Genomic DNA, 11445 nt, shown 5'->3' on the forward strand with positions numbered 1-11445 from the left:
ATTTAATCCTTAGAAAAAATACAACCGAAAAACAGAAAAATACTGGACTATATTATTTTACAAGGCATTTTTTATAATAGTCATAATTCTTTTTTCCCTCTCACTTCGTCACACCGCTTACCTTATACTTTTCTCTCTTCTCTTCCTGGTTTTTATATCTTCCTGTCTTTCTTAGTAGCACAAAGAACTGATAAGAATAAAACATTTCAATTACTACTGGAGACTTGGGGAAACTTTAGAATAAAGAAGGAATGCAGACTATTTCAGTTCATATAACTTTTTTTCATGTAAAATAATGTAATTTTGGATTCAATTATGTTGTTATTTGAAAAAATTAGAGTGAAATGAGAATGAATTTTTTTCTCCCCAAAGGGTTCGCCATTTTTCCAAAGAATTAAATACCAATATTTCATTGCCTGAATTCGACAGACCCAAAATGGACACATGCAAAAGGAATGAATGGCGTAATAAAATCAGAGGAATAAAAAAAAAATCAGTTCTGATGAAAAAATGCAACTTTTCATTTTACAAAGATTCGTCCCCCCACATCATCCATCCTAACAACGCTCACAGCACCATAAACTGCTGCCAGATTCAAATTAATTGAACAAAAATGAATGACATCTGAAAGTGAGTTTGTGGAAACAAGAATCTAAAATTTCAATTATCTACATTTGCAACTTGGAAATTCTCTTCTCCACAACGTACTTGTCAGGAGTTTCATTGAAAGTCACAGCGTCAGACAAACTGCTTTAGAGGCATCCAGATGGTTAAGGCGGCAAGTTCCAAGAAGAAATTCAGGGAGCTCTTCACGTGTGTTTCCCTGAACAAAATGATGTACAGAAATTAAAATTTAGAATCACTAGTATAGAAGAATAACAAATTTGTTCGGAAGGTAAATGGCATTGCCATTATCGGAGACTCTTCCACAAGATAATTGATGTATAATTTCACCAATTTTTTAGCCTGATTACTAATTAAAACGAAAGAAAAAGAACAAGATCACTTTACCTGTATTAAAAATGCCATCTCTATAACCAGATGGTTGAGGTACCCAAGGACAAGACTCACAACACCTCTTGCAACAGTTGATGATCCAATATCAACTCCAAGCTGAAATTGAATGCCACAATTTCCAGATAAGAATCACATGAAAGATGATTGCAGCTAAATGTTTGATGCATCATGCATATCTATTAAGCCCAATTCTTAACTCTCATGACTAATTCTCCACAGACACACCAAGGCAGACCAAAACAGTTTCATACACATCAACACAAAATAGCAAACACAATAATACATTTATTCTAATTATCTTGATTTTCCTAACAAGTTGCTATACCACTGATAATCATGCAAAATTTACCTCCAAATAGTTACTTCCCTGGAAATAATTGATTTCCAGTGCTTGACCAACTAGGCATGCCTTCTTTCCGACACTCTGCTTTACTATCCATGAACCCTGAAACAGGAATGTCAAGTCTTGTAATTTGTAAACAACGTGCTAAACAAATGATGAACAATAGACATTTTGCCTTCTTAACATGGACTATACATATAGTTATTGGGGGTGAAAATTTCCAAAATAGAAAGTTCCTTAGAATTCAGTGATTAAGTAAAATCATGCCAATCACTGCCCCATGAAGAAAATCAAAACATGTTCCCATATAAGAATGTTCCTAGAAAACCTAAATGAGTCAAGGAATTGGTTAGAGGAAAATGCAAGGAAAGGAGAGGGAATTCTAATTAATTGGATGGTACAACTGAGAAAAAGGGTTTATATATCATTTGTTTGTTTTATGTATTTGGAATGATGGAACCAGAGTAGGGGAAAGAAGAATTTCTCAGCCACAACATATAAAATAGTGCTATTAGGCTGCAATTTAGAGTAGATTACACGAGTAATAACTTTTACTCACCTTAGATATGTATGGTATAAGTTTAAATCTGGAATTTCTGAAGGCATCATCACCCTTGATAAAACTCTCTAGCAAAGGAGCATCTTCCACAGGAGTATTCATCATATAGTATAGTGCTAGACTATATGTAGTAGAACCTGGAACCTGGTTCATAGAAACACCTAATTAATGTTGTGCTCAATTTTATGTAACAACCTAAGCACAAGAAGACTATAAATTTACCTGAATGTTTACAATGAAAAAGAACTCGGGTCCTCCCTGTGCAGCATATTTCTGCAAGTAACAACTTCAGCAAATTGATTTTTCTTTATAACAGAAATCATAATTTTCTATACAATGGCTGAATAATCAAAGTCAAGAACACCATCATAATAGGCAATGATCAACCTGCGCAATGCTCCCAGGACGGCCACCAAGGTCATCTTCCCTTTTGTCAGATCTCACCCAATCTGCAGCAACCATTTTCATCAAGGTTCCCTTTGCTTTAACCTAGTAATTAATACCACAGACATTTGAGATTAGAGATAATGTCAATGGTTAAACCAAATAACAACAAAAAGATAATTGCATAAAACATGGTAAATATGCAGTTAGTATCTTTAACCAAAGCATCTGAACTGTGTAATATAGAAAGAGAAGAGATAATCTAGTGTTTGATCATTAAAAGATTACTGAAGCAACAGGATGGAGAAAGAATTGCATGCACAAGCAGGAACAACCAAAAGCAAAACAATCTTTTCCCTTTATGTTTGCAAATATTCACACAAAAAGTGATAATGCATTGTAGCTACTATACCTTCTGGCGGTCTTCAAGATAATTTTCTCCACGTATCAGGAAAGTATAAGGATCTGTTTCTGTCAAACTACATGGTAATGTACAAGTAGGATCTTGTGGAAGAGTGGATCCATATGAGCATGTGATACTGTCCTCCCTGACCATCTCTTGCAAGTCAACATAACCCCTCTTCTGAACTGCAACAGGATCTCTAGACATTGTTAATCAAAGAAGAAATAAAATCATGGTTAATCACAATATACAATCATAGAGGATACAGATCACCTGCAAGATCATGCAATCTTTTCACAAAGTTGGCAGCAGTTGATAACTTCTGATGACGAATGTCCTGAAATTCTCATATTCACAGCAGGACATGGAAAGACCAAAGTCAAGCAAAATACGACTTTTGACAAAATTTCCAATGCAAAATAATAAAAGCATAACAATATGAGATGAATAGTCCGGCATCATAAAAATGATGATAAGTAGATATGCCCAGATGCAGCCCCGACTTTGAATGCACCTCTTGGAATGTCATGAGCAATGATAAACATGCTTGCAGTAAGCACCCAATGGATTTGACAAGAAATGCTAAAATTTGTAGGGCTATATGAAAACCGTATAGGAGCCCCCCCCCCCCCTCCACTCCTTCCTTTCTAAATAACTCCCAATGAACTTTTTTTTAAGCTTTGTCATTTCATTCCTTGCCTTGAAATTCCAAACTAATTTACATTATTGTAGGCATAAAACATGCAGCTATGGAAGAGTCCACCTCCTACTCCTAGGATAAGACTTGCCTTTTTGCCCTCACATTTGAAGCCACTTTAGAGCATATCAGAGACCCATAAACATATAGTCAGGTGTCTAGAGTCTAACTTATAGATTATGAAACAAGTGACTGTTTACATGATCGTAGGTCTTTAAAAAGGTTCAAAACTAAAGCGATGTCTATTAACTAATAGGGAAAGTGAAGCAGTTTTCATCCCTACCAAACAAACGGATATATAAAACTGAGAACAATAAATGACATTTGAAAGCCCATGCAGTGATTGATTGTTGCCATTTATATATTAACCTTGAAGATACAAACTGCATTTTAACATTGGATTGTTCACTTTGTTTCTGTGCAATAAAAGCAAATATTTCAAAAGGTATTTTTACCTGAGACTTCTGTTGACTACATTCAGTCATCCATCCATTTTCTGACTCGTCACAGTCTGACGGCTCCGGAACATCATAGAACTCATCATCAGCATCATTTAGAGTAACAAGGCATGCATGTTCTGATTGCGTTTGATCTACTTCTCCAACTGAATTATCATGATTGTTCTCATCTGCCTGAATTTCAGTATCAGAATTGATGATGACTTCTTCCTTTATATGAAGCTCACTGTTTCTCGTCAACTCTCCAGATGAATAATCAGACGAAGAACAATTCCCTAGTCTAGCTTTAAATAACTCCCGTAATGCTGCACATGCAAAAGAAAGTAGTAAATAAAAATATAAACTAGAATATTAAATCTTTTATTTAAAAATGTTAATATTCAGCAATACAAAATAAATGTGGACCAGCAGGCAAATAACTGATATGACCAGTAATATAAACTTATCAACAAAATAAGATTACCCGCAACTCTCCCAAGCATCCGAATGGTTATGGAATGTGCTGATGAAGATTTAAGATATGATCTCCAGCATTTCCAATCAATAGCAAGCATATGCTTTACAACTGATTGCTTTCCTTTGTTCACTGGTGATATAACATACCCTCCACCTACAAAAGAATATAAGTTGTCATCCTTCAACTACTCTCACCCATAATTTTTTCCACTAAACTGTCTATCTAGCAACTTTCAACAGCACTAGAAGATAAAAGAAAAGAAGATCAGAAATCCTCCAAGTATACATAAATTCAATTGGATATTACAATTACAACTAAAGTGAAGGAGGGGGATTTAAGAATCAGTGACAGTGAACTATTTAAGTTCAGAACAGAATAAAGACGATTGAAAGCAAAGAACATTATGACTCCAAATTAACAACTTAAGTTACATAGTATCAGATTTATTTTGAGATAAAGTACGAGACCAGCAAATAGAATAATGGAATAAAAATATTTACTATTTCTACAGTTTAAGCATACATTACTTTTAAGACAAGCACGCACATAGCCTTTCTGGGGAGGGCACTTCTTGTGAAACACGGAATGGTAAAGAATAACTGTGACAAAGAAAACCAAAGAAATTACTTTCATTCAGAATGTGTGTTTGTGCGTGTGAATTTTCTTCCATAATTCACTACTACCATAAGTTCCATCATCTTCTCTCCTCCAATAACGCCGCAACAAGAGATCTCTTCGTTTCATTCCCCTGTAAAACATTATATGAATAAAATAAAACTTTTATTCTAAATAGACTAGTAGGACCTAAAACAAGTAGTGGTACATGATCATCACTAAAGGCTCGGTTCTTTACCAAGGCAACCAATCGCTAAATAGCTGTTTGTGAATAATGTCAGTGTGACCATCCAAGTGCTCCACCACATTTCCCTTGTAGAAACAGAAATCCCATCTGCAAACCGATATTTAATGATAATAGTAACAACCTCATTAATATAATAAATTAACAATGCAAATTGAACTTGACAACCACAGTTGGTTTATCAAATCATATTATAATTATACTGCTACCTTGCTATAACCTAACAAGAATATTTTTATAAATGGCCCAGATTCCTACATAATTTTTTTTAATCAAAGCACGCCCTTTCACCTTGGCCGATTGCCATGAACATTGACCCTAAAATGACACAATCATGTGCTCAATGTCCAGTGTAAAAATTCCATATGATCTTGTTGTAAGATTCGGTTAGTGATAAACATGTTTATAGAACTTGGAGCCCTTTCTCACATCATTTCAAAGGTTTTGGGGAGAGTAAAGTGGGAAAGGCAATTTGGCATTGTGCAATTATGCTGGTATTTTATATGGTACTTAAGATTGGTGAGGAATGTTACAAGTTCCATGAATTTTTTTCATTACTTGAATGGGATAAAGTAGTCTCTTTTAAGCTTAGTTATGGTAATTGGCTAATGGCTTTCCTATTCTAGATAGGGTACAAGGAGACTAGTAAGCTTTATTCAGTTTATTTTATTTTCTTCTTTGTTCTGGTTTTTATTTGTTTGGCTCTTATATACAATTTTCATTCTCTTGTAGTCTTGTACCATAATAACTCATTTTTCATCCAATCACCTAATCATAATAATGCTGATGATGATATAGTAAAACTGAATAGAAGCAACATTACAATGATGCCGTGATGATGTAATGCTACTCAACATTATTAAATATGTCCTGCTAAAATAAGTATATAACAATGCCACTGCTGAAAGGTGACGTGCAACTAATGAACTTACTCTGATCTTGAAGGACCAAGCGACATAAGAGTCTGGAAGATGGCTTCTGAAGTTCCATCAACCACACCAACAGCCATTATTGCAGGGTGATCATCCCATTTCTGAAGATAGGAGCATATTCAAGAATTCATATTTCTATCATAAATATAAAACAATAATTACTGAAAACAAATTCTGCCAACCTTCCCATTAGAATCCCTGTCTTTTGCTTCCTTGAATAGTCGTAAACCTGCATTACACCATAAAAACATTAGTAACATTTTTATCCAGCTCTAGTACTTAAGTGAAATTTTAAAACAACTTTCACAAAACAATGACAACTCAAACAGCAGAAATGGAAATAAACATTTACCATTTTGGCAGCCAAAGATTGTCCATGGTGAAGGGGCAATAACATCAGCAGAAGAAAGAGTCCAGTCTACAGAATTTGGGTGACTTATACTACTAGAAGATCCACTGAGTCTGTAAGCATCACACCATAAAAAGAATCACAGGTCACACAGGAGATATATCAACAAAACAGCTCAAATAATTGTCAATTCAGACAACTAGAAAGTTTTTGTTGCAGTATAAATTATTCATAGATCAGACAAAAAAAAAAAAAAAGGATACCCTACCTAAAGGATTGCCATCTCCTCTTAGAACAACCTACAGCATCATCTCCTCCGTCAGGCGCACCCTGCACACATTCACAGCAATAGTCTCATCTTCATGAAAAACAGTTCCACCTCACGCTTAAAACATTTCAGATCACATACCCTTAACGATGCTTCATGAAAGGACTGAATCCACCTCGCCGCTTCTTCAGGACGGCTTGCTCCAAACTAGACAACACTCGCACTTCTTATTTCAAAGGCATAAATAAAAAAAAAAAGAAAGAAAACAGAAAAATCCTCATTCTGAACCAAATAGTGACCTAACCTTTAACTGATCATTGTGATTCGAAGTGTTATAGAGAGTGAATATGAAGAACACCTGCAATCAGCACAAAGAATGAGCATCACGCACGCCACAAGCAGAGCATCGGTTACAACACAGAAAATCAAAGACATTAAAAAACAGAAAAGGGTGCAGATACTTTTCGGTTAACGCTCTCCCTTCCATTATCCATGACTCGAATGCAGGAATCTACAATCGCGCTTCTAACAGGATCCTGCAAATAAAGTTCCAGAAAGAAAAAAAAAAAAAAGGTTTCACATCGCCACGATCAAGCAGAACGAAAACGCTTAATTCAGCAATTTCTCTGCCTTCATTCGCCGCCGAATCGACGCAATTCGAATTCAAAAATAAAAACACAGAGAATCGGCGAAAAAAAAAAAAAAAAAAAAAAAGGCATAAACACGAACCTGATTATTTGAAACAGGAACTGATTTGAAGCTGCGGAGAAGGTTACCATCGAGAACGAAGTAACGCTTCCGAGAGAACTGAAGTCCAATACGGTTGAAGCGTATAAGGTACAACCAGCCTTCCATTCTACTACTTGCATCGCTCTGCAACGCCGCTGTTGCAGCACCGCTACTTGCCATTCTCTTCTTTCTGGAATTCACTTTTCACCGTTCACCATTCACCATTCCCCATTCCAATCTACTAACGGATTGTGGTTGCAACCATTAAATGCAAAATGCAACAATGCAACCGTGGTTTTTTTCTTTTCTCTCTCTTTGGGAATGGCTGTGCCGTGTGGTGTGTGTGCGCTGTGTTTTTTTTTTGCCTTGGGTGTAACTCTACTCTCTATTGGCATTGGGTTGCATTTGCATATGAGACAAAGATTGCCTGTCAAGTAAATTTCATAACCACTCAAATTACGTTATTGCCCTCCTCCCTCTCCATGCTGCTTCCTTCTCTCCTACTCTTCCCCTTAAGTTATTCTTTTCCTCCCACCACAATCACAATGCGTTCGTTGGATTAATTGGATTATTAATTAATTAATTAATAATAAAAACTAAGCCACACAAATATTTTAATTTGGATTCAAGATATTCGTTAGGTTTTTCTCTTCTCGGGGAAAGATAGATGCGTAAGCTTTGTGAGGTGTGGTGTGGACTTGTTCGTCACTGAAAGTCTCATCTGGTGAAAAAAGCGTTTCGTGTTTCCACCTTTTTCGTAATAACGTCAACAATAAGAATTAATCATCGTTTCATTTTCTTCTTTTAAAGGTTTTTAAAAAATGATCATTTCAAAATAAGCCTATTAACTTTTATAATGATTTATTTATGGTAAAATTTTTCTAAATAATAACTTTTATTAATCAATAATGTGAAGATTTTTACATTAATAACATATAAAAATTAAATTTAAATTTATATATCAAAATTACTTCTAACAAATATCTGGTCCCTAAGTCCCAATTAATATATGTGCAGATACCTTTTAAGATAAAATTAAATCTACATTGAATCAATGGTCTCATCAATCCTCCTTTCAGTTAAACAAGAAAAAAAAAATAAGTTTTATTTTGTATGTGTTATTAGAATAAAGAATTTTACATGATTAATTAATCGGAATAATATATGATAAAAAATTAAATACTTATAGTAAAAATTAACAAATTTACTATGCATAACAATTTATAGTTAAATAGAAATATTACAACTTTTTATACTCGAAAAGGTTTTTGTTTACTCACCGAACAACAGTTTTTGCTAATTACACCTTTTCAAGCTTCAATTTTTCAACTTTTAGTAAGGAATATAACCAGGTTAATCTATTCACGAACGGTCCGTTTATTTTAAAGTTAGATAATATTTGACTTCGTAAAGGGCGAAGTTTCTTCGTTCTTGATTTCGGAAAATTTTGATTCTCGTCGTCAATGTCATTATTTTCAGTATTTCTTTACAGCTGTAGCCTGTAACGCATGATTGGTTATGGTAACAATTACAAATACCTATCCAGTTATGAGCAATTATTAGTAATTAATAAAAACTACGATGAAACTCGCGTGCGTTTCCTTCGGTAAAACAAATCATATGAAAAATTTGAAAGGAATATTCCTGGTGAGAACAATATTAATCTTTTTTTTTATATATAATAGTAGCAATAAAAATTGAATCTAAAAACCTCACAAAAATTATGATCAATTTTAGTAGTCTGATTAATCGTATATTATATAAACAATTACTGATTGGAATTGTCAGCACATATGCCACCCTATGGTCAAATGAGGTCGTGCTTTTTTCGCAAAATTTAAAAATAGGATAAAAAGAAAGAATATGATGATATATTGATAGTGTAAAAACATTTTTATATTATTATCTAATTACAATTCTCTATTAATATAATTTTTATAGTGATTATTATCAAAGTTAACAAATTTATGATATAAGATGGATTGAGATCGAATGAGTAAAACCTTTTTATATTTTTAGTATATAATTATATATTTTTTAAAAAAAAATATTTTCTTGTGATTTTAAAATATCAATCATTATTAATAATTTATTTTCATATGTAAACACAATATCCTCTTTTTTGCATTTTATGATTTGTAACCATGAAGTCATTAACAACAATAATAATATGTCATAAATATTAATATATGAACTAACTTTCATTGTTAAAAATGATTATCTTAAAAATTATTTTATCAGATAATAAATGTGATATCTAATTAATTTTAACACAAATTAACGTGGATATAATATTATATGGACCTTTAATTGTTTAAATATGTATTATTAAATTTAAAATTTTCATTCATTCACTTAATTTTGTTTTCAATATTTTTTACAAGATATTAAATGTATGGTTTTCATAAAAGTAATTATAATGGAATAATGTATGAATTATTTTTTGATAAAATTAATTTTAGTATTGTTTTCATTTGGGTTTTGTTATGTAGCTTCATTTGTTTATACAAGCTTTTTGGACTTCATGAGAGTAATATTGTCAAAAATTAATTTTATAATTTTATTGAAAATTAATAACAATAATTATCTTCTATTTTCTATAGATCTTATATATATTTTTAATATGGTGGATGTTTGAAATAATTTTAGTTTTTTCAATAATATAAAAAATTAATATAATTTTGTATATAATAAGAAAAACTCTCCTCCAAATGTATACGTGCATGGCACAACTATATATAAAGGAGAATTTCACTTGATTTTTACATATTTTTTTTCATTTTACCTCTAATGACTACTTATACACTTAAAGTAACTACACGTGAAACAAAAAAAAAAATCAAATTATCCATGAGCACAAACTCCTATTGAAGTAGTCATGCTCATATACATGTGTAGCTAAATTTATTATCTAACTCAATCGAAAATTTTATAAGTTGAATTAAGTCAAATTTATATAATTATATCTACAAATCTGAATCTAACTAATCCAATCATAAATGAATTAGGTTGAATTGGATCATTCGATTTAAACATTTAAAAATTATGTTTTATTTTGTAAAAATAATTTTGTTTAGAACAATAAATTATTTTCACCTAAAGTTCTATAAATTAAATATATAATAATTAAATACTCTAACAGAGAGATCAAATTATGATATATTTTATTAATAAAATTAATATTTCAATGTTAATATAATATTTTTTTTATAGAAATAAAATATTATATTAATATGAGAAAACATAAATAAAGTCAATACAAAAATAAAGAACAACAACTGAAAATGAAAAAAAAAATGAGTGACTTAATTTAATAATTTAATAAACTATATTAGTAAAATTTGTAGTGATTTGTATTTAATAATTTAAGTTATATATATAATAGATTTAACTAAATGTCATAAGCATATTTTAAAGCTCGATTAATGATTGATCCCATAGAAGTACTAAATCAGTGAGTAATTGGTATAACCAATGAGTCATTGGTTTAACCACATGTTTTACGATAATCCTCTTTGTTTTTAACAACCCACCGTTGTTTCCAATGACCTTTTCTTTTATTAGCAACCTACTTATGCTTTCTTCCTTCTCTTTCACTCTTACAAGTTAGAACCCTTTTTTTTTCTCTCCTTTTGTTCTTCCTTTCCTCACTTTCCTTCTTCTATGTTTTATTTAAGTATTATGAGTTTTTATTATTAATTATGAATATCTCATAAATTTTGAGTAATTTTTCAATTTTAAGCATATACATGCATATAAAATATTAATTATACAATATACACAAAGAAGATTAGAATATCGATCATACCACTATCCAGTATCTCGTTATCCCATTTTTGGAATCGGTTGCTTTGTGTTGCTATTCAAGATTGATTACTATGATTCAGAAGATTTGTAAAAGTTTCAATATTAATAAGGGATTTTGTCAATATGAATTTGTATAGCACATCGTTTGTTTATGATAATTTAGGAAAGAGGAAAGTTGATGAG

The 11445-nt window shown here is 31.9% G+C and overlaps 1 protein-coding gene across 1 annotated transcript; it reads right to left on the reverse strand.

Annotated features, from left to right (window-relative positions):
- Nucleotides 1-482: 482 nt before the first annotated feature.
- On the reverse strand, nt 483-7855 carry LOC114379986 (protein ENHANCED DISEASE RESISTANCE 2-like). Its single transcript, XM_028338852.1, has 21 exons — nt 7456-7855; nt 7188-7262; nt 7031-7084; nt 6868-6933; nt 6727-6788; nt 6462-6571; nt 6292-6338; nt 6110-6210; nt 5172-5267; nt 5002-5066; nt 4846-4917; nt 4325-4471; nt 3859-4166; nt 2980-3043; nt 2716-2891; nt 2307-2408; nt 2142-2192; nt 1920-2063; nt 1367-1462; nt 1012-1113; nt 483-823 (listed from the first exon to the last, which is right to left on the reverse strand). The coding sequence occupies exons 1-21, from the start codon at nt 7633-7635 to the stop codon at nt 731-733; spliced, it is 2211 nt and encodes a 736-aa protein (XP_028194653.1). The 5' UTR covers nt 7636-7855; the 3' UTR covers nt 483-730.
- Between the last annotated feature and the right edge of the window lie 3590 nt (nt 7856-11445).

The sequence above is a fragment of the Glycine soja genome, chromosome 12 (assembly GCF_004193775.1).
Source record: "Glycine soja cultivar W05 chromosome 12, ASM419377v2, whole genome shotgun sequence".
NCBI classification, from domain to species: Eukaryota; Viridiplantae; Streptophyta; class Magnoliopsida; order Fabales; family Fabaceae; genus Glycine; species Glycine soja.